Source organism: Eschrichtius robustus, chromosome 1, assembly GCF_028021215.1.
Source record: "Eschrichtius robustus isolate mEscRob2 chromosome 1, mEscRob2.pri, whole genome shotgun sequence".
Classification (NCBI taxonomy): Eukaryota; Metazoa; Chordata; class Mammalia; order Artiodactyla; family Eschrichtiidae; genus Eschrichtius; species Eschrichtius robustus.
Genome location: NC_090824.1, coordinates 138,585,727 through 138,609,157, shown reverse-complemented (window position 1 = coordinate 138,609,157; position 23,431 = coordinate 138,585,727). Strand labels below are relative to the sequence as shown.

At 54.5% G+C, this 23,431-nt stretch overlaps 1 protein-coding gene across 2 annotated transcripts in view; it reads left to right on the top strand.

The window, feature by feature from the left end:
- Window positions 1-3,294: 3,294 nt before the first annotated feature.
- The window catches only part of ADAMTS7 (ADAM metallopeptidase with thrombospondin type 1 motif 7), a 62,008-nt gene continuing 41,871 nt past the window's right edge, over window positions 3,295-23,431 (top strand). For both annotated transcript variants that reach the window (XM_068556516.1, XM_068556509.1), the window contains exons 1-8: window positions 3,295-3,632; window positions 11,326-11,681; window positions 13,610-13,775; window positions 14,921-15,117; window positions 20,057-20,140; window positions 20,510-20,634; window positions 21,546-21,695; window positions 22,840-22,983. In XM_068556516.1, the coding sequence (XP_068412617.1) occupies window positions 3,533-3,632; window positions 11,326-11,681; window positions 13,610-13,775; window positions 14,921-15,117; window positions 20,057-20,140; window positions 20,510-20,634; window positions 21,546-21,695; window positions 22,840-22,983 (1,322 nt within the window). In that variant the 5' untranslated portion in view covers window positions 3,295-3,532. The remainder of the gene's footprint in view (window positions 3,633-11,325; window positions 11,682-13,609; window positions 13,776-14,920; window positions 15,118-20,056; window positions 20,141-20,509; window positions 20,635-21,545; window positions 21,696-22,839; window positions 22,984-23,431) is intronic.

Here is a 23,431-nt window from a genome sequence, read left to right as displayed (position 1 = left end):
TAATCAAAAAAATGCCTCCAGACATTGCAAAGTTCCATGGAGGCAAAATCACCCCTGGTTGAGAACCACTGCTCTAGAAAACTGTGAAATGGGGGAGTGGGAATCACTGTCTCCATTAGACAGATAAGAAAGTTGAAGTCCAAAGAGGTTTTATAGTATTTTAAAAAATTATATACCTCATTTTTTCATTGTTATCTATTCATTTATGATTTTAAATATACAGTGCTCTACTGTACTTGCTTCTTTTTAAGCAATCTATTAATATATAAGTGGATATATAGAAGTAGAATGAATTTAGTTTCTTATTTAGTTTGATCAGTTTCTGGAGTGTTTTAGCTAAGTTAAATCTTACTGGAGATGTTGGGCTACATAGCATAACAATCATTTAAAAAATAAACAAAATAATTCTAGCAAGATTTGGCGGGGGGAAACTCTAATCGGATACCTGACATTCTGGATAATTACATGTTGAAATATCAAATCTCTTGCTTTGTTCAAAATGTACACTTTACCCCCCAAATTTGGAGTTGGCTGGCCTTATTTTTCTGGTTGGATTGTTATTTGTGTCACGAGGGCAGGACTAAACCTCGCATTCTTTTGTATCCTGTGGTGTCCAGCATGGCTCCCGAGGAGGCTTAAAATGAAGGCAGCCCAGCAGGGTGTGAACAGAGTAAAGGCCAGGACCTGGGACGCAAATGGAAACAGGTGAGGACTGTTGTCAGCTGATGCGTTTGAAAACACAAACTTCTAGGCTGCCTTTCAGAAAATCCTCTAATCTGTGTTTGGCCTTGGCGGCTCACCAAAGGATCGAGGACAGCAGGTTGTGGTGCTGGCCGGGGAGGACTGTGTGTCCCCTCCCCAGATCCTCTCCATCTCTGGGGCTTACTGTGCTGGGGGCTGAGATCACAAAACAAAGAAGACATGGCCTGAGAGTCTCAGAGTGTGGTGGGGTTGACAGACACATAAACAGACAACAGCAGTGCAGTGTGATTCGTGCCATGATGGGGGTGGCAAAGGGTGCTCTGGGGACCCTGAGAAGGGAGTGGGGGAAGACTTGCTGGGAGAGGTGACATATAAGCTGAGCCTGAAAGGACAGGTCTCAGATGCACCAAGTGTGTGCCCATCTCTTCCCTTTTACCTTCACATGCCTGGTAAATGTCACCTCTTCAGGAAGGCCCTCCTTGACTGACCCCTTGGAAAGTAGACCCTCTAGCCTCCCAGTTTTATTTTCTTCATAGCCCCTCTCAGCAGCTGGTCTTGTTTATACCTCTGCCTACTAGCTTGTGACCTGTGGCTCCCCTCCAGAGTGAGAGTTCCAGAGACCGTGACTCTCTCACTCACTGCTGTGGCCCCCGTGGATACCCAACACCTGTGGGGTGAAGAGGAGGTTTGCCAGGTAGATGAGGGCAGAGTTGAGGAGTAGGGAGGGGGAGGGCACCTCTAGAATGCATCGGGCAGGTCAAGGTGACAAGGACTGAAAAGGGTCCTATGGCTCTGGCACCAGGGTGGAAGATGGTGGAGGGGGTGGGTCTGAGGTGCAAATGGTGGAAGGAGGAGAAATCTAGATAACCCCCTGGAGAAGTTACACTAAGAAAGGGAGCAGAGATGTGGGGTGGGAACAAGAGGGACCACTTGTCCATGGATGGGTATAATCACTATCTTTAATAGGAGGGAGACCAGAATGTTTTTAGACTAAGGGTCAGGAACCAATGGAGACCAAGGAAAGAGGGGAACACCTAGAGCAGGGTCCTAGGTGAGGAGGATGAGGAGAGAGGAGGGGAGCACAGAGGCCTGGTGGAAGCCTTTGACCGCTGGAAGGTGCCTGCTCCATTGTGTTCAGAGGGAGGGGAAATGCATGGGTGCCAGTTACAGATGCTTGGTGCACAGGATGGGGGTGTGGCGGGCAGGATGTGGTGGTCTGAACTGTCCCTGTCACTGGCAGCAAGGCCAACTGCTGTTAGGGGCAGGGGAGAAATGGAAAGTAGTTGGGTAGGGGCCAGGGATCGAGCAGTAAGTATAGCTAGGGAGGGAAGTAGGTGGAGCCAGGAGGGGCAGGTAGGTGGGGGGAAGAGGCAGGTGACAAGAGGCGAGTAAGGAAAATACGTAGTGTGATTGTGAATGTTCAGGGAGGGTGGGAAAGACATTAGGGTGTGGTGTGAGAGTGGGGCATCTGATCTTCAGATTTCAGAGTGGGCAGTTGGGGATGCGTAGCCTAGGCTGTGGCGGTGAGGGCTGGTGGCTAAAGTGCAGGGAAGGGTCATTAGAGATGAGGAGGTCAAGGAACTCTGTAGCCACATGCTACATGGGTCCCCCAGGAGGGCAGCAGGGCTTGGGGTGAAGGAGCCAGAAGGGAGCTTCCAGGAATGAGGGAAAGTGCATGTGAGATTGAACAGGGAGGAGGTATGTGGGCAGCAGAAGGCAGGGGGTTGGCTACACAAAGGCTGGCCAAGGGAAGAAAGCGGACCACCACCGTCCTGAGGAACAAGAGGTCGACCAGGTTTAGTGAAGCAGGAGGTGGGGGGTGGGAGTGCTCCTTGACAGGGGCGGGGGCTCCTGGGAGCATCGGGGGAGGGAGCAGGAAGCCAGAATCAGGGCTGGGGCCACGGAAGGACAGATGGCCTGTGTTTGCAGCGGAGGATGTGAGGCTGGGGTTGGCTGGCCTCCAAGCTCCCAGGGGGCCCCTGCTGAGAGTCTGTGGGCTCCAGCCCGTGGGCCGGCCGAATGCTTTGCTTCGCTCCAGGCAAACACACTTGGAAAGGAGTCTGGACATGAGGAATTGAGGGACCCCGCCCCGCGTGGGTAACAGCTGCCCACTTGGGAAGAGTCTGGGCCTCTCTCCCCACCTGGCTTTGGAGACCTTGGACCCTCGGGAGGCCTCCGTGTCCCTTTTCCTTAGAAGGGCAGGCCTGCCTAGCCCAGGGAGCACACCGAAGGGCGCCTCCTCGAGCACAGTTTAGGGACAAGGCAGAAATTCCAGAAATTCCAGATTCTTTGGGGGGCCTTGGGGGGCCTTGGGGGGCTCAGGTCGGGATGGGCCTGCTCCGCTCCACCGCCAGAGGGCGCCCTCGGCCCGGTGGGCGGCCAAGCGGCCGTCTGGGGGCGCTACTAGCTCCCTGCCCCAACTCCGCCCTAGAGCGGTGGGCCGCCGGCACCGGCCCCGAGTGGCCCGCGGGGGCGGGGCCAGGGCGGGGCGAGGCCGAGCCGGGACTGGAGGGCGGGCCGGGGGCGGGGGAAGGAGCCCGAGGGGCGGGGCGGGGGCCGGCGACTTCTCTCCCTCCCTCCCTTTCTTTCTTTCTCTCTTTCTCCCTCCCCGGTCTTTTCTTTGCCTCCGCTGCCGGCCGAGGGGGCGGGCTCTGCAGCCTTTGTTGCCAGCGGACCGAGCGTAGCCGCCCGCCGGGCCGGAGTCCGGGCCCGGGACGCCGGGAGCTGCACGCGGGTCGGGCATGTCCTGAGCCGGACCCGGGACCGGGCAGCTAGCGGACGAGACGAGAGTGTGCGCGCGGGATCGCCCGGCGGCCGCCCGGCACCGGCCATGCCCGGCGGCCCGAATCCCCGCAGCCCCGCGCCGCTGCTGCGCCCACTCCTCCTGTTCCTCTGCGCTCTGGCGCCCGGCGCCCACGGATCTGCACCAGGTGGGTGGCCACCCCGCCCCGGCCGGCCGGCCCTGCCACCCCTCCCCGCTTCCCCAGCCTCGGTTTAGCCCCTTCTCACCTCTGCAAGACCCTGTGCCCTCCAGGCTCTGCCTGGAGCTGTCGCGCCCCCTGGTGTTAGGGACAGGGGTGGGGTTGGGGCCGCGAAACCGCGCCTCCAGGGAGCCTTCCCTAGCCCCCGACTCCGCTACCCACCCTGCCTGTAGCCGGAAAGAGCCTCTTAGACGCTCTTCGGGCTCCAGTTTCCCCACCTCGGGTACCGCAGAGCGCGTCTGTCTCTTCCGGGGATCTCTCGTCGGAGGGACTGGACGGAGCGTGGCTTACACGCGATGGATTCAGTTTCTCGCCCTCCTCAGTGCGCCTTGTCTGGAAAGCAGGCTGGCCAGGGCGCTGCGGACGAGGGCTCGGGGTCGCAGGTCTACGCGGTCCCCCGCCGCGCTCCCGCCCCGGTCCCTACCCACCGCCTCTAGGTGCCTGCCGGCCCTCGGCGGCTCCCCGGGCCGGGTCTCGCGCGGTCCTTGCGCTTCCTGCCTCCCCCTCCCCCAAGTGTGAAGGCGCCTGGAGTGGAGCGGGGAGAAGGAGCTTCTTTCCCCAGCCCTGGGCTCGGCTCTCCCCGCCCCGGCCGGCTGGCCTCCGACGAGCCTCTGGCCCGTGTCCAGAATCTTGCTCCGCCGCCGTCCGCCGGGCCGCGGAGCTCCTGGAGCGTCCGGAGTAGCCGGCCTGGGAATTTAGGAACAGAGGGTGTAGAGGACCCCTGGCCTGCCGCTCGGGGAGCTGCTGGTCTGATGGGGGCGGGTCGAGTAGTGGTGAGAGCCGTTCTGGCGAGGCAGACGGGAAGGCTTTGTAGGAGAGGAGGGGCCTGAGCTTGGAGGGACTGGAAGGATGGATGAACTTTGGATGGGCTGGAGGGGTGCGTGTTGGGGGTGGGGGTGCATCACGGCCGGGCTTGGTGGAGGGGGGTGGCTAGATTAGGCCTGCCTGCTGGGCCTGGGGGAGACCTGCCTCCCCAGCAGAGGGATTGTGGTTGTGAGGCTAGAAAAGCATATGGGCCGGAACGTAGGGGACATTTAAACCAGATCTTAGAGCCGTTGAGGGGAGCAGCTGATGAAGGCAGTGTTTTAGGGAGGAGGCTCCCTATCTAGCAGCAATGTGTAGGGGATAGAGCAAACATCTAATGAGAAGTACCATGTGCCAGCCTCCCTAGTTCTTATTTCTCATTAGCTCCACAACAGCCCTGCAAGGTGTGTGATGGAAAGTCCTTTTATAAATGAGGGAAGAGGTTCAGAGAGGAGAGTGACCTGCTGGTTTGGACTCCTGGGCTACTTGGGTGAAGCCTGTGTTTTCCTTCTGTCCAGAGCTGGGGACCCATGAGGATGAACCAGGTGACGGGGATGAGGGAGCAGGAAAGTGGTTACCCCAGGGAACTGCCCCTGAGCCTGAACTTGGGTCCAGGCCCCCTGGCAGCTGTGGGAGAAAGGTGGGGGGGGGGGAGTCCCCTGTGGTCAGTGTCCCCTTTACTTCTACTGCAGACCAGACACATGTATGAGATTGCCCATTTTGTTAAATGGGGATAATGGTATCTACCTCTAAGGGTTTTTGTGAGAATTAAGTGAGATGCTAAATGTGATTGTTTTGCACAGAGCAGAGAACCTACCACGTGCTGGCTGTGATTTTTATTAATCTGCCAGGCAGTTGCAGTAAGATCAGGGAGTCCTTGGTGTGTCCTGTAACTTGAACCTGCCATTTGGGGTGGAGCCAAGGCAGGCACCCTCCTATCTAATCTGGGTCCCCCTTCAAGGTGAGTGTCTTGAAGTATTCCCATTGATACATAGCATGGGGCTCTCCCCAGTCTGCTCCTGCTCAGGATCCCTGATCCTGAGGCTGCTGAGCTCTGTCATTTTCTTTGGACTTGCCTGGGGGATGTAGACCGGGGCCCCTGCCCACTGAACCCTACCTTCTTTCAGGCCAGAGAACTTGTCTTGGGCTCACTTTTAGGAAAATGTGACAAACCAAGGACTTGTTGGGATTGCTGGGACTGGGGCAGGGGCCATCAAAACACTGTATCACACATGTGAGCTCTATGTGTGTGTGCACACATGTGCTTGCAGGCAAGTGAGGACAGACTCAAGGAGGAGGGTGTGTGTGTCACACACACACACACACCCTGGTTATTTTTTCTCTTTGGCATGAACTGTGGGTCGTTTGAAGGGCTGGACTGTAACCCAGGTACTCGATAAGGAGGTGAGGGTAAACACCATGTTGGCATTTCTCTGGTAGAAGCTCCAAAGTGACAGTTCTGTCACCTAGGGGTGATATTCAAAGTATTCAACACCCATTGTGGCAGGAACTCAGTCCAATCACAACCAACTAAACTCCCTGGCGGGACAGTCTCAGCCATAAACCACTCGTAGTCCCTGCTCCCATCCTGCTGCAGCTCTAGCTCTGCTGGCTCAGCTCTGATGCACCCACAAACCAGAGACTGGAACCTGCAATTACCCTTTGCTGGCACTGGGTGGTGGTAGGTTCAGCCACCACTGTCTCTACCAGGGGTCAGCTGTCGGAGACGTTGAAAGAGTTTGTTTTTTAACTCACCCTGTCCTCATTTAAAAATATTTTAATGGCAAAACAATACAAATTGACTATTGCAAATGAATGCAGAACAAAACAAGAAGATGAAAATTATTGCAGTAAAAGTGGTAACATCCTGTAAGTATTTTTAAATTTTTGATTAAAAAATATTTTATTACACCATTAGGCAAAGAGATAAAACAGGTTTTTAAAGAAATAGCTAAGTATACTTTAGAACTTCTCTTGCTAATTTTCAATCATAACTTAGTTCACATTTGCTATACGTTATCTACTGTACTAAGCACTTACGTATTAACTAATTGAATTCTTACACAACCTAAGGTACGATTATTATCATACCCATTTTACAGATGGAGGAACTGAGACTGTGTGGTTGAGTAATTTACCCATGGGCCTCACAGCTGTAGGTGGCAGAGCTGCAAATTCAAACCCAGGCACTCTGTCTCTAGAGCACATTAATTCTAATGCCTTTCACCTGCAGCATATTTCTACTTAGCCCCATTACATTTTTGAACTTAAGAGGACGCTTCTTTATAACTCACTTGAATTTCTGTCTTGCAATAATTTCCCAAGGTCTAGAGCAGGGATTCTCAACAGGACCGCATAACCCCGAGGTCATGGATCCCTCCCCAGGGACACTGTTGAGCTCTTGGAGCCATTTCTCCGCAGTGGTTCCAATTCCCCGGCCACATACATACTACCCTCTCCCACCCACACACGTTTGAGGACACTGCTGTTGCCAGAAGTATGTCATGTAGCTTTCGTTTTTCTGGTATACTGAGCACTTCATGGCTGGTTAGCGTCAGCACCCCCAGACCTTCAAGCTTGTCTTTAGCAGCCTTGGCTGTGATGGTTCATGCCCTGGGAACTGCTGTTAATACTCATTTAAAACAAAGCCTTGGAGTGTGGCTGTTGTCTTATTCTCCGTCTATTTGCCCTGTGACCCTCCTTAAGTTTTCTGACCTGGATTCTCTGAGCAGATGAGGAAACTGAGGCTCAGCAAGATTAAGTGACTGTCTAGGCCACACAACTATTAAGTGGCCAAGTTGGCACCTGAACCTGGGTCTTCCTATGTTTAAAGCCCATACTTTTGACAGTGCATTATTTTGTCACTCCATTGTCTCTCATTTCACAAAACATACACCTGGGCCAAGCTTCTTACTGCTTGTTCCCCTCACCCCTGGCTTTTTCCTACTTCTCTGGGGGTCTACCACATGGTGTCCACCACCAAGATGCCCTCCTCATCTTCATGCTTAAATACCTACCTGTATGTCAAGGGACATTTCACATGTGCCCCTTTAACGAAGATTTTCTTCATCCCTGTCCAACTATGGGGTATCCCCTCCCCTCTCTTGGACCTTCTTGGCACTGTGCCAGGGGTACTGATCACGAGTGCCCTGCACCCATTTCTCTATTCTGAGGGATGGACCAGGCAGGTAACATAACAAGGCTGGTGGGAAGACATTTTTCTCGAAACATGGGGCCTCTTGGCCCATCTCTCGTTTTCCCACTTTTGTTAGAGATTCAGTTCTTTACTGAATGAAAGACAGTACAAGTGTGAAGCTGAGGGCAACCTATATTTAGCTGCAGTGTTGAGAACACCATAGGGAGTGGTAGAGACTGAGGCAGATGGGGGAGCACAGGCCCTCTCTAAAGGGCCACTTTTGACAAGTGTGAATTTAGGCCTGACATGGATGGATGATAAGACTTTAAGCTGAAAATGGATATTTTTATACAAAATGATGTGATTTTTTTTAAACACTAGCAACTGATTAAATACTTTCCAACATTTTTGCCAGCCCAACAAACCACGCCACCCCCCCAAATCGATACACTGACAAACAAAAAAACAAGTCTGCCGGCTGTGGTTGTGGAGTTGCCATCCCAAATGCCCTTATTAGGATGTCAGAGCAAGAAGTCTCCTTAAATTATCCAGCCCAGTGGCTTCCAAATGCCAGCCCTGAAATGGTTACAACAGAATCCCCAGAAGGTTTAGAAAAATACAGAAAAAAATACAGATTCTGGGGCCTCAGGGTCCTGAATCTATGGACTCAGAATCTCTGGGCTGGGTCCTGGACAGCTGCAGTTTTTCAGAGCTCTCCAGGTACTGCTGATGTTCAGCCAGGTTCCCTTCCAGTGAGGAATTTCCTAACTTCCCCCATGATCACAGTCCCCTGAGGCTCCTGGTAAAAACACAGCTTCCAGTAGACTTGAGGACACAGGGAGGGGGAAGGGGAAGCTGGGACGAACTGAGAGAGTGGCGTGGACATATATTACACTACCAAATGTAAAAGATAGCTAGTGGGAAGCAGCCGCATAGCACAGGGAGATCAGCTCGGTGCTTTGTGACCACCTAGAGGGGTGGGATAGGGAGGGTGGGAGGGAGACGCAAGAGGGAAGAGATATGGGGATATATGTATATGTATAACTGATTCACTTTGTTATAAAGCAGAAACTAACACACCATTGTAAAGTAATTATACTCCAATAAAGATGTTAAAAAATTTTCTTTTAAAAACCCCACAGCTTCCCAGTCCTGTCCAACTGTGGGGTATCCCACAGAATTTGTTTTTAACAAATTCTCATCTGAGATGTCTGGAAAATCCTTGCACTGGTGCCCTCCTGAAACTCAGAGACAGGGAAAATTTGTCCAGAGCCACATGGCAAGTCACCCCAGCCCACCCTGCCTCGCTCGGAGCATGCTCTTAGAGGACCATGCCCTGATGGCTGGCCTGCTGGGGAAACTGTGGGCCGCGGGGGCTGTCCTCAACAGGGGGACACACCACTGGCGTGTGCAGGGCGCTTTACACGTGGTTTGACAGGAGACAGATTGGAGGGCAGTTTGGGTTTCTGCGGCCTGGCCTGGATGGAGCTTCAGGCTGGGCTTGGCTTGCCTTCCAGCCCCAGCAGTGGCCACACAGAGAGCCCTGTGGGACAGCTGCAGGGCACTCAGGCATCCTTGTGGCCTCGAGGGGTTATTGTCACAAGCAGCCAGGATCCCAGGAGCTGAGCATAAAGCCAGTTGATCTGGGCAGGACCTGAAGCTGGGAGACACCTCACATGGGCCAGTTTCCTACCTGTACCTCAGAGCCTGGGAACTGCAGAGAAGGAAAAGGGGGAACAAGAGCATCAGCCCTGGGGTTCCTGCCCACCCCCAGCAGTGGTGCTCTTGTGTGTGTATGTGTCCACGTGAGATTTCTTTTGAAGACTAGGTCTGGTGGCCAAAATAGTTTGAAAAACTTGATCTGGTCCAACTCCTTATGTTGGCGAAGGGAAAACTGAGGCCCAGCAAGGGACGGACTGCTGAGTGTAGAACAATGTTACTGAGAGATTGAAGCCATTTGGGAGACTTTATTACTATCGCTGTGTGGCTTTAAGCCAGTCTCTGCGCTTCTCTGAATGTCTCTTTGCTTTCTCCAGAAGCAATCGGGGGACTCTACTGCAGGTGTCCTAACCTGGATCTGCAGCCATAGAGACCTGGGTAGAATTCAGAGGATCCATGACCTTGGATGGGAATATATTACATCTTTAATTTTTGTAAACTTGAAGTGAAATTTAGCATTTCCTTCAATTATAAATATTAGCAGCAAGTCACAATAGTGTTGGCACATCTGTGATTTTGCTACCAATAGGAAAAGCAAAATATTTTACCTCAATACAGTTGCAGGTATCTTGAAATAAGGTTGACATTTATCACTACTTCTAAATCACCATGGTTGTTAAATTTGCCGTTAAATCTTGTTTAGTGTATTAGTAAAGGAGCACATAATTTCACATCTACTTTTTAAATTATTTTGACAACTGTATTTCAATATAATCAATTTCCTTGATATATGTAATCTTATACATTTAAAAACATTTTTCTGAGAAGGAGTCCATGGCAAAAAAAAGATTAAGAATGAAGCCTTACTGGGAAATCCAAGCAGACAGAATGACTAGGGGAGGATTCTGCAAATGGCAAGGGCCTGAGCAGAAGTCTGCAGAAGTTTTGCAGCCCTGGAACCTTTTCATTCAAACTCTTAAATGTGAAAGAAATAAACTAGAGCTGCTCCGCTGAAGTGGTAGTGATGAGGGGCTAGGGAGCCCTACCTGGGTGGTTCTCTGACTCCCCATCTCAGGAGACCTGGAGATGTGTGCAGAACCCTCAGGCACTTAAAAAAAAAATCCATTAGGCTAATAGTCATAATAATCATACTTGCCATCATGTTCAGTCAGTGGGCCAGGCACTGCTATATGTGGAGCAGTTCAGTTCATTTAATCCTCAGTTCCCAAAGTGTAAGTAATTATCCCCATTCTACAGATTTTACAAAAATATTTACTGAGAAACTACTAGTTTCCAGATACTCTGGCACTTAAACTCTTCAGCAAAGACTATGAAGATTCTTGCCCTCCTAGAGTTCACACTGGGAGGAGATGGAGAAAGAAAAATAGGAAAAAGAATGAAGATGTTAAGTGATACAGTATGTCAGAAGTGCTATGGGGAAAAATAAAGCAGGGAAGGGGGAATAGGGAGAGCCAGGGAGTTGCAATTTTAAAATAAAGCGAGGAGAGCTTTGAGGAAGGACTTGAAAAGAAGTGAGGGGTTTAGTCAGGTGGAACACTGAGGGAAGCGTGTTCCCGGTGGAGGGAATAGCAAAGCGAAATCCTGAGGCAGGAGCATGTCTGACTTTGAGGAACAGCAAGGAGGCCAGTGGCCGAGTGGAGGGAACTCGGGAAGTGTAGCAGAGATGAGATTGGAGCGGTAACCTTGCCTAAAGCCTCACAGGCCATCGCCATAACTCTATCTCCTGCTGTGTGTGAGCTGGAAGCCCCTGCAGGGTTTTGAGCAGAGGAGGGCCATGATCTGACTGATTTGGAACGAATCCCTGTGACTGCTACGCTGAAAGAAGACTAGGGGAGAGGGATGCCACACGGGCAATAGCGGAAGCAGGGAAACCTGTTAAGAGGTTATCCCGATAACCTAGATGGAGCCAGCGAGGCACGGAGAGGTGAAATAGCACAGGTGGTGGGTGTTTGAGTCCCGGCACTCAGACTTCAGCCGCCCTCTCGGCCGCTCCCCACTCGGGTCCGGCTCTTCTCCCTGCAGAGCACGCCACCGAGGGCCGGGCAGCGTTGGACATCGTGCACCCGGTACGCGTGGACGCGGGGGGCTCCTTCCTGTCCTACGAGCTGTGGCCGCGCGCGCTGCGTAAGAGGGACGTGTCCGCGCGCCCCGCCGCGCCCGCCTTCTATGAGCTGCAGTACCGCGGCCGCGAGCTGCGCTTCAACCTGACAGCCAATTCGCACCTGCTGGCGCCCGGCTTCGTGAGCGAGACTCGGCGGCGCGGTGGCCTGGGCCGCGCGCACATCCGGGCACGCGCCCCCGCCTGCCACCTGCTCGGCGAGGTGCAGGACCCTGAGCTCGAGGGCGGCCTGGCAGCCATCAGCGCCTGCGACGGCCTGGTGAGTGTGCGCAGGGTGCGCTGGCGGGACGCGGGGCTGCCCCCGGCCTGGCCACGGACCTGCCTGCTGACTTCGGCCTGTTGGCTTTTCCTCTCCCAGCCTCAGTATTCACACCTGTAAAACGGGGTGGACAACGCAGGCCTCTTTGTTCTCTAGCCTTTGTAAAACTTTAATGCGAGCCGGAATCACCCAGGCCTTGTTAAAAACACAGTGTACCACAGGGTAGGTGAGGGTAGCAAAATTTGAATTTCTGGCAGTTTCTCGGATAGTGTTGAAGCTGCAGGTGCAGACACCCCACTTTGAGAACCACTGTTTGCGGTGTGTGTAGACTAACTTAGAAAGCAGCTGAATCCCTCTTCTTTGGGGGATCAGTTATGACTTTGTTTCCCTCCGCCCCCGCCCACCCCCTTAGGCTGCTCTTCTCCGGGACAGGCTTCCTCACCTTTACCTTGCCTCAGGGGGTAATGAGGCAGCCTCGCTGGAGAGCGGGCCTCAGCCTCCAGGTTTTTCTGGGTTGAGGTAATGCTGGCTAGTGCCTGCAGCCCTAATTGCCTCCCTCTGCTTGAGTGCCCAGTTACAGCAGCTCCACTCCAAGCAGGATAGGGCCCCTTTCTGCTCTCAGCTCCCAGGCGTGCGGTGTGGGAGGAGTTGGGAGGTTGCACATTCTCAGCCATCTACTGTTGGTGGGGGGAGCTTCAGCTCAGATTGCTCAGGAAAAGCCATGGGCTGTGGCAGGGCAGGGCCTAATGACAGTCCACCTCACGGGCTCTAGGGTATCTGGGCCTTTGAGAGCCCGTATGCCTGGGAAAGTCTCTCATTTACCCAGTCCGTGCTCCTCACTTTCCATACAGTTAATTAATCTTGTTGAGCCTGAGCGACAGGTACCCGATTCCCATTTTACCAATGAGGAAGCAGGCTCAGGGAACAACTTGCCCAAGGTCACCCAGTTATCCAGTGGTGGAGTCTGCATTCAACCCAGGCCTCCAGCCCCTAGAGCTGATGAGGCACTGTCTAGCGCTCCAGGTTCTCTGGCCCCGAGTGACCCAGCTGGCCGACTTGGAGCCAGTGAGGGAGGTCCAAGGGAGGTAAAACCTTCTTCCGTGTTGGAGTCCTGAGCTTCCCCAGGAGGTGGTGGGCTGCTCAAAGATACTTACCAAGGCCCCTCCTTCCTCTGGCCTCTCTAATACCAGCGGACATGACCAAGACATCCCTGCCAGCTTTCCTTCTCTGGCAGACCCTGGGACCGGGGACAAGGATGTCCTCGTGGCAGTGGGCATCTCTGTGGCCATCTTGCTAGATTTGGAAGCAGACTCATTTCTTTCTTTCTTTTGGTGGTCGTATTTCTTTCTTTTTATTGAGATATCGTTGAAATACTAGTTTCAGACAGCAATTTGACACCTGTGTGTTGTGAAATGATCACAAGAAGTCTAGGTACAAGTTTATGTACATATAGTTTTTTTTTTCTTGTGATGAGGACTTTTAAGGTCTTTCTTAGCAACTTGCAAAACCACAATACAGTATTATTAACTATAGCCACCGTGCTGTACATTACATCCCCAGGACTTTTTTTTTTTCTTCTTCTTGATGTTAAGCTTTTCATTGTGATTCCCGCTTTTCTTTGGGGATGCAGGAGATGCGGACCCACTTCTTGCTTCTTGTGGGCTAAGCGGTAGGGTGGGTGTATGGAGCAGTTTTCTAGGCTGGTGGCTTCTGAGCTGAGCCTAGAAGCCTTTGGCTGGGTGAAGCTGTAAGGAAGGACGTTCCAGGCAGAGGGTACAAGGTGAACAAAGGCCCAGAGGGAGGAAAGCACAGTGTGTCGGGGTCAGTTGGGGTGGTGGGCTCCGCTGGGCAGGACAGGCCTCCGGGACGGGTGGGAAGAGCAGCTGAGTGCCAGCCCTCCCCAGGTGACCCCGGTGCTTCTTTCCCAGAAAGGTGTGTTCCAGCTCTCCAACGAGGACTACTTCATTGAGCCCCTGGATGGTGTCCCAGCCCGCCCCGGCCGCGCCCAGCCGCACGTGGTATACAAGCGCCAAGCCCCTGAGAGGTGGGCAGAGCCGGGGGACCCCAGGGCTCCAGGCACCTGTGGGGTGAAAGGTATGCTCCTCTGCTACCAGCTCTCAGGTCGGGGATGGGTCTGGGGGCATGGAGGGGCCTTCTAGAAACCTCTGTCAACACCTCCATGCCCAGCTCCTGTTGGACCAAAGGGACACAGGCTGACAGACACATCGTCATAGCCTGTGCCCTCCAAATGTGCCGCGGGCCTGAGGCCTCTGCCTGTCAGGCCTGCCCCCGCTCATGCCCTGGACTGGCTCCTCTCACTGTCAGCTCATCCGTCTCCCCACCTCAGGGCTCCGTCTCCGTCTCTCCCTGCCCCTCCCCACTCTCTGCCTGGGGCACCTCCAGCTGTGCCAACTATTCTTTGGGTGTCCAGGCGAGGCCGGGCCATACCCAACCCCAGCAGGACAGCTAGCCAGGAACCTCCCTCCCCTCCCCACTCTGGTCCCACCCCAGGATAACCAACTTCCATTTTGGAGACCTAGAGTGTGGCGCCCAGCACCTCTTCTGCAGAGTGGCCGCAGTCAGTGCTGGCCAGTTCCTGTAAGGAGCTGCCTGCTAAGGGCTGCTGGGGTTTGGGGACTGCTCCAACTTCACAAGCTGCCCACAGCTCAGGGACTCTCTTTGCTGGAACAGATATCCAAAGAGGCATGCTTCTCGCCCTCAGTTTCCCCAGCTTCATAGATGTGCTTCCTCTTCTGATCTGGGGGCAGCCTGGGTCAGTGGGGCAGGTCTCCAGTGGAGTCAGCTGGTTGGGGTCTTGGTCAGCCTCCCCAGGCTGGGGGTTAGGCCGGGGGATCTGCAGGTGCTGGGATGTACTTACCCCCCAGCGGGGGAGGGATCAGCGCAGGGAGATAGGGGCTTAGGAGCTCGCCTCACGGACACAGTGCTTTACTGTGTTCATATCCACCATTTCATTAGCCCCCCCGAAGTCACTCTGTGAGGCTGATCAACTTATCTATTTATAGTCAGGCATCCCCCAGGATCAGAGAAGGGAAGTGACCAGGTCAGGGTCACACAGCACAGGTCTGGGGCAAAGCCATGATGGGAGTCCAGGCCTTTTGCCTCTGATCCCAGCACTGTTCCCACTGACCCAGAGGGAGCTCACTGGGTAAAGGCCCTTGAGACGTGTGCCCTGGGCCAGTCTACTGGCAGCTAACCCACAGCCCATCTGGGGCCCACAGAGTCCCCGGAGCTGGAGCCCCGGCGGGAGCGTTGGGAACAGCGGCAGCAGTGGCGGCGGCAGCGGCCGAGGCGTCTACACCAGCGCTCGGTCAGCAAAGAGAAGTGGGTGGAGACCCTGGTGGTAGCTGATGCTAAAATGGTGGAGTACCACGGGCAGCCAAATGTCGAGAGCTACGTGCTGACCATCATGAACATGGTGAGGCTGCTGCGGGTGGTGCGTCGGGGGTGGTGAGGGCTGCCAGGGGATGGTGGTGTTGAGGTACAAACGGTGGGTGTTCCCCAGGCCCAGGCCCCAAGCAGGAGCTATAGGCTTCCAGCTCCTAAGTCCAGGAGGGGATGGGAGGCCCCGCAGGGGGTCACTAGGAGAGAGCCTGGGCAGAGGTGGGGCCTTTGGGGCTGCTGTGAGGACACCACTGAGTGTCATTCCACCCCGTTGGCTCAGCAGCCTCCACCCGCTGCCAGGACCAGAGCTGGGGGAAGGGAGGCTGAGGGAGCTCGTAGACTGGTTGACCCATCCACACCACTCTGAACAAACCTCCCTCCTCTGTGCCGGGACCTGTGCTGGTCGCTGGGGACACGGAAATGACCAATCAGACCAGCCCCTGCCTGAGACATCAGAACGCAGCAGAGTTAGAAGGATCCGTACGGTTCTGTGTTCTACTAGCTGGTGACCTTGGGCAAGCCACATTACCTGTCTTAGCCTCAGCTTGCTCACCTCTGAACTGGGGATGACAAGAGTACCTTACAGCGTTGGCATATTGCTCTTGACCCCATGGGACAGTTGAGATAACTAGGCCCCGGGAGGGTGAGTGACTTGCCCAGGTCACAAGCGAGGCAAGACAGAGCCGAACAGGAGCCCAGGTCTCCCAGGTCCCACCTTGGGCACCGTGGCAGGTTGGATCTGGTGACTCCTGCTCCTGTAGTGCCAGCCAGTCGCTCCCTGCTGCTGCCCTGGGTGTGCAGGTGGGAGGCCTCAGGCAGCCAAGCTGCTTCCTTCGGCCCCGGGGAGAAAAGATCTCTGCCTTTGACATTCTTAGCAGGCCACCCACTGAACAACACTGTTTTCCTCCTGGGCTGGGTGACTGAGAACAGGGCGGGGGGTGTGTGCTCTGCGGCTGATGTGGCCAGTGTCATGTGCTGTGACTTCTGCCCGTGCCAGCCTTACACCCCCTGCAACACTAAAGGAAGTGCGCTCTGGATCATCGAAGGTCTGGCCACCCCTTTTATCGCCATGAAGCCTGGGGTCAGAGAAAGACAGGGACTCCGTCTGTGGCCAGCATGCCCCCACTGCTTCAGTCTGCATTGGCAAGCTCAGCTCTGGGCCGGTTCCTGCCCGACTTGGCCACCCATGTTGGCTGCCTCCTCCTCCTTATGGAATAAAGGCCGTAGCCTTCTGCCTGGCACTTGAGGGCTCTAAGACCCAGCCAAGCTTCCATTTAGCCTTATCTGCCCAGGGAGACGAACCACTAAAGGCCAGGGTTCAGGAAGGACTGTTGCTGGACAGCGGGGCCTGGCTTCTGGGCTGGGGGTGGGCAAGGTCAGGTTCCCAGGCCATGAGATCCTCCACTCAGGGGCTCAGCCTGAAGGAGGCCCAGGAGCTTGGCTGGAGCCACCAATGGTTAGCTGGGTTCATTTGCCTCATTTTTTCTGAGTGTTCCATGTGGGCAGGTACTGAGCCCTCCAGGCTGCCCCGTGACATCCCCTGTGTGCCAGGGGTCAAGGATTTGGCCCCAAAACGGGGCCCCTTCTTGCCTCCCTGTCCAGGCTCACAGTACGCACACATTTATGTTGTGAGCCCACCCTGGAGGAGGGAGGGTCTGGCTCTCACAGTCACCTGCTCTGGACAGTATCAGGTTTTCCCAAGCTGGCAAGTCCAGCATTGGTCAGGGCAGAGTGGGGCCACCTATGGCCTAACAGTGCTAGATACCTGATAGGGAGACTCCAGGAGATGGCAGGGGCATGGGGTGGCATGCAGCCAGCCTCCGAGGAGGGCTGGACCGTGTGTTAGGCTGGAGCCTTCTGAACACCTGCTACTTGTCCAGGGCTCCGCACTCACCGCCTCATCTAAGCCTCAGCCCCGTTTCATAGTTGAAGGAACAAAGGTTCAGCGAGGCCAAGGGGCTTGCTCAAGGTCACACAGCTAGTGAGTGGCAGAGCTGGGACCGGAGCTCCGATTTATCTGCTTCCAAAGTCCCACTCTGTCCTCTCTGCCCCTCAGCCTGCCCCAGAGAGGGACAGCTGGGTAGCTGTGGTGGCCAGAGTGTGCTGGAAGGATGGGGGAACAGGATGGTGGAGATGGGGGAACTTACCCTCTTTTCCCTCTGGAGCAGTTCTGTGACACTGATGGGATGAGTGCCAGCTCTGTACCAAGGATAAGGAGACGGATGCATAAGAATAGGATCCCATGCTGGGGAAACTGTACCTCATTGTAGCATTTCTCAAAGAATATTCCAGGGAGTACTTGTTCCAAGGGATGCTACTAAGTGTTCTGTGAAGAAAGATGGCGCTGTTGAAAAAGTTTGGCAACACAGGGTTAAAAAAAAGGAACACAGACTTTAATGCAGGACTTCTCAGAGCCTCCAAACCTATAGGCATTGAGAATCCCTCAGAGAGGAGGCAGGCAGCACTTTCCAAACTTAAGAAGTAAGAGCAGAAACTTTGATGCAGTCAGATCTGGGTTCTGATCCCCTATTCAGCCTCTCTTTGGGCCTCGTTACTCCATCTGTAAGGTGGGGATAGTTATGCCTGCCTGAGAAGTAAGAAGGTTAAGTGAGATAAGGCATGTGACGCTCCCAGCACGAGGACTGTGTGTGCTAGGCTCGGTCAGTGTTACTGCTGCTGTTGTGGCTGCTTTAGCATCTGCCCTTCGGCCCCACAGCCACCTTCAGGACAGCCTCACTCCTCTTTACCAGGGCCTCCTGCAGGTTCCAATCTGTCAGTGTCCTCTCTGTGCCAGACCCAGGTCTGAGCCCGGGAGCTCAGGTGGGTCTCTTCCAAGCATAGCAAGAGAGGTCCCGCCACCCAGTTTTGCGCCCTCAATTCTATCCATGTCCTCTGAGGTCACAGGCCCTTTTTGAGTGGCTCATGTCATACTGTCAGCTCATTGGGAGCTTGTGGTCACCTGTAACCCCCAGATCTTACTCTCATGAACACTGCCCACCCTGGCTTGCTCTCCAGGCCTGCACCAGAGCAGGGCTCGTCTTCCCTGGGTATCGTTTATCCAGACAACCACACTGACCTCAGGCCATACACAGTCATACAAGTAATGACTCTGCCACCCTCCAGTCCCTCCCAGCATCTGTTTCACCTCCATACTAATTGGGGGACAGTGAGAGGTGTTATATCCGCTGGGGGTGGGGCTTTGTGGTGACAGGAAGCTATCCCAGCGCTAACTCAGGATATGGGGTGGGCTAGTTGTCGGGACAGGTCTTAGCAGACCCTCAGGGGCTCCTCTGGAGCCACTTTGTTGGGTGCTGCTGCTGAGTTCACCTGCATGTCGACTAGGAAAGACTTGTTCTTTTAATCCGACTTTCTCTGGGGTACTCTTTTCATTTTTCACTGTTTTTTTTTTTAATGAAATAACGCATTGGAAAAACTTAGCAAGTGCTCAAGATTCATTCATTCGACAACTGTTTCTTGAGTCCATCATGTGCCAGGTACTGGACAGATCACTGGGGCTGTAAGAGGGAGTCCGCACAGACGTTGCCCTCATGGAGCTTATGGTCTGGAATGGGAGAGATGTTAATGAAGCCGTCACCCTGATGAATATGAAGGTGTGATGGAGGGGGTACTAGGAAGGACAAGTTCATGGTGGTTTGGGAGTGTCGGGTAGAATAAAGCCTCCCCAGAAGACATGATGGAGGGGTGAGAGCTGGAGAGAGGGTGAGAGATAACCTGGGAAGGTGTTCCAGACTGAGGGCACAGCATCTGCAAAGGCCCTGTGGTAGGAAGGATCATGGGATTCTGAGAGAAAGCCAGAGTGGTTGGAGCCAGGAGTGAGGGGGTTTGAGGAGGGGAGTGAGGCCATAGAGGTGGGCAGGGGCCAGACCACACAGGCCTGTGTGCCAGGTCTAGGACTTTTTCCTTATGTGTGGGCAGTGAAGACCCACTCATTGCTTTAAGCAAGGGCATAGGGTGATTGGGTTTGTATTTCAGAGACAGATGACTGGGGTGCAAGGCTGCAGGTGGGCTAGAGGACAAAATTTAGGAGGCAAAACTGGCTGATGTGGTGGAAGAAGGCAGTGCAGAGGGGCTCCCAGCTCCAGCATGTGCATGGAGGGCACAGAGACACGTTGCATCACTGTCTTCACCATTCCTGACCTTGGGTTCTGATGGTGTAATTCATCCCCATTGTCAGGGGCTTTTTGCCCTCTTAACAGTGTGTGTTTTGTCCATTCCTATTTGAATATTATTTTTCTTGATGGAATTGCTAGAAGCCAACTCACAACTGGTGTGTCCTGACATCTCTGCCTCCTGGGACCCTGACACCTGTCCCCAGTTGTGGGCTGGCCCCTTTCTTGTTCTGAGGGAGCTTTAAAAGAGCAGATAGCTTTAACCCCCATTTCCCAGCACCTTGGTGCACTGTCCATCTTTGGGGATGGCCTTCTGTCTTGGGGCTGAGTGTGGAGCCGCCCTTGTAGCTACGGGGGCCTCTGAGAGGCATGCGCACCTGCCCTCTTGGCCCCATGGCTCTCAGCCCCAGGGAAGATGGGCCTCTGCCTGCCTCCACCCCTCCCCCAGGCCATGCCCAGGTCATGCCTCATGAGAGGGCTCACTCCTGGGATGCTGGTCCTGGCGTCCCCAGGGCAGGAGGGGGCTGCAGGGCTGTCCCAGCCAGGGCAGGTTAGGGCCCTGAGATGGGCCAACAAGCCAGCATTTGGAGGTGTGAGCTGGGGAATAGGATCCCAAACTGGTGCTCAGGAATGGCCGGGTGCTGGGAGACCCTCTCGTCCTCCCCAGGTTCTGCTTTTGCTGGTTGGGGAAGTGTGTGTGCAGGTGTGGGCACGTTCATGTATGGGATGCATGCACTGGTGAGCTCCCCATGGTGTGAACTTGGGTGTGCATCCCTTGAGGTGGGCAGAGGCTGCCCATATCCTGTATCCAAGGTGACAGCCTGACCCTTATCTCTTGGGCAGGTGGCCGGCCTGTTTCATGACCCCAGCATCGGGAACCCCATCCACATCACCATCGTGCGCTTGGTCCTGCTGGAAGACGAGGAGGTGAGAAGTCACGTGGCCCCACACTGCCCCCTGGGATGGGCATCGTCTGCCAGGGCCCTCCTGCCACTTACCTGAGCTGCCTCGTGTGGAAGGGCACAGCGAGGTCCTCCTTGGCCCAAGCATTGTCATCTGTCACCCCCAGTCCCTGGCTGACCCTCTCTTAGGTCCCATCTGGCACGTGCCTGTGGGTGGGGTTGTCAGACTGGAGGCTGGACTGCGGCCCAGCCTCCAGCCAGGCCAGAGGCCTGCCTGCTTGTCTGCCCGCTGCCACCTCTGGGCCTCTGTCTCCCGCCTTCATGTGAAGGAGAATTTGGCCTGACCCTTCAGAGCTCAGGGAGAGGCTTGAGTGGCCATGCTCTCTGCCCCCAGGAGGACCTAAAGATCACTCACCATGCAGACAACACCCTGAGGAGCTTCTGCAAGTGGCAGAAAGGCATCAACATGAAAAGGGACGCCCACCCACTGCACCACGACACCGCCATCCTGCTCACCAGGTACCGCCAGCTGTGAGGGGCTGGGCCGTGGGTGTGGCCGGTAGAGCTTGCGTGGGTGGGAGGTGCTACCTGCCCCTGGGGGGGGGGCGGGGCAGACACGGCCCTGCTCTCAGGGAGCCTCATTTTGAGGAGGGTTTGCACACCTTTGACCCAAGACTGGATTCCAGCAGTACTGGGGGAGATCTTTTTATTTTGGAATAATTGTGGATTCCATGCAGTTGTCAGAAATAATACAGGGGAGTACCATCTACATTTCATCCAGTTCCCCACAGTGGTAACATCTGGCATAACTGTAGTTATATCCCAACCAGGAAATTGACGCTGATATGATCCACAGACTTACTCAGGTTTCATTAGTTTTACATGCACTTACTTGTTTGTGTGTGTGTGTGTGTGTGTGTGTGTGTGTGTGTGTGTGTGTTTAGTCCTATGCAATTTTATCACATGTGTAAGTTCCTGTATCTACTGCCACAGTCTAGATATAGAATGGTTCTATTAGAAGGATCTCTTGTGCAACTCTTTTATAACCAGAAAATCGTACTCACACACCACCCCCCTTCAACATGACCCCAACCTCTGACAACTCTTTATCGGTTCAGAGGCAGTGTTTTTGAACTTGAGGTGGAGTTATTTCCCTTTGCTGAGCTCCGGCAGCTTCTGTCAGCACCCTCGCTGGGGTAGTGACCCAAATTGTCTGTGCATGGGTCCCCAGGCCCAGATAGGTGTCCTGGGTGAACAAGGGCACCTGCTTCCCAATGGCTCCTGCGCTGGTCTCGGAGCGATGGGAGGGGCATCCTCTCACTCCCAACCTCCCTCAGGGTCAGCAGGGGCCCTTCCCTAGCCCCCTCAGCTTGGGTGGGCCTGGCTCTGGGCCAAGTCAGCCTGACGGCCCCTTCTCTCTGCATGTGCAGGAAGGACCTGTGTGCCGCCATGAACCAGCCCTGCGAGACCCTGGGCCTGTCCCACGTGGCGGGCATGTGCCAGCCTCACCGCAGCTGCAACATCAACGAGGACACGGGCCTGCCCCTGGCCTTCACCGTGGCCCACGAGCTCGGGCACAGGTACCCCACCAACCCCACTGCCACACTTAAGAACCCGACCTCACCTCCCAACCTGTGGGCACCAGACAGCCAAGCTGATGGCCCACACAATCCCAGGGAAGGGAGCCCTGCCTTGAGGAATGAGCCCAGCCTGGCCACATGCTATCCCTGGCACTGTCCCCACCCCACAGACAGGCTGCTTCCCTGTTAGGAGACGGGTGAGTCTTATTTGAAGTGGGGTTGAGATGGGCCAGAAAGTCACCATAGGTCTTTGTCCCTCCCTGTTGCCCTCAGTGCTTGCATTTTTTACTCTTAGTCCCTGCCAACCCCCTGTTTCTAATCGCTCTGTGACCCTAGGTAAGTGCCCTGCCCTCTCTGGGCCTCTGTGCGTTCCCTGTTGATTGAGGGGGTTGGATTCAGTGATGTCCAAGGCTCCCTCCGTTGGACATCTCCACATGAGGCTATTATGCCTAGGCATGGCCCGTACCCTTGGCCCTCTGTGCCCAGACTGTTTAGCTGTGAATATGGCAGTCTTAGATGTCTGGGAGCCAATGAGGACAGGCTCACAGAGAGCTCTGTTGGTCCGAGGTGTTGGGTCATCACTGAGGGCTGAGAGAGATAGTGTTTCTCAAAGTGCTTAGTATGGTGCCTGGCACATAGTAAGTGCTCAGCAAAGGTAATTTTTCTCATGTCTTTCCCAAGGATGGTCTTGAGACTTTTCCTGTGGCGCAGGAGCTCAGACTCCCTAACTCCACTGCACAGCCTTGGGACAGGACCTGAGGGGTGGCAGGAACTCTGTCAGACTGTTCTTGGCACCAGTGAGGTTGCGGGGGCCCCAGTGGGCCCCACGCATGCCACCTGGCTTGCCGTTGTTGGCCAGCTCATTGCAGGAGCCGGGCTGCTCCGCGTCCCTGGTGCTTAATTCAGGCTCAGGCTGGTGCACCTGGCAGAGGGCCCTGTGGGATACTAGTTAGCACACCCACGTTTTACCTTAAGGAAACTGAGTCTCAGAGACGGGATATGACTTTCCCCAGGCCACACAGTGGTTTGGTGGCAGAGCCAGGCCTGGGAGGCAGGATCCAGCACCTTGTAGACCTCCGAGGGAGGGGCGGCCGGGTGGCTTCCCACCAGCTCACCCGCCCCTGGGGCCTGTGCTCTCACACAGTTTTGGCATTCAGCATGACGGAAGCGGCAATGACTGTGAGCCCGTTGGGAAACGGCCTTTCATCATGTCTCCACAGCTCCTGTACGACGCTGCGCCTCTCACCTGGTCCCGCTGCAGCCGCGAATACATCACCAGGTTCCTTGAGTAAGTCCCTCCCCCAGCCCTGGGCCTTCTCTGAGCCCCTGAGGTCAGGGTGTGACCGGGGAGATGCAGACAGCACCTTGGAGGATGAGCAGTTCACAGATGTATAGAAGGGAGAAGAGTGGTATTCCTGGTAGAAGAGGCATGGGCAAAGGCACGAGGACATGAGGAGAGTGGGATAATTTTCAGGGAACGGCAGGATATTAAGTGATGCTACAGGAGCCAAAGCAGAATAGGAAAGGAAGCTGGAGGAGGTACAGGGCTGGCCATGTGGCCGGAAGGGTCCAGTGAAAAGCGGGGAAGCAAGTGCCCTTAAAGGCACCGAAATATAAAGCTTTTCCTTTCTTTCGTGTCCTCTTGATTTGCTATGTTATTTTTTTATTTGCTAGTTAATGTTCTAAGTAAAGACAAACTTAAAAATTTAAATGATTAGCGCAAGTTTTTTTTTTTT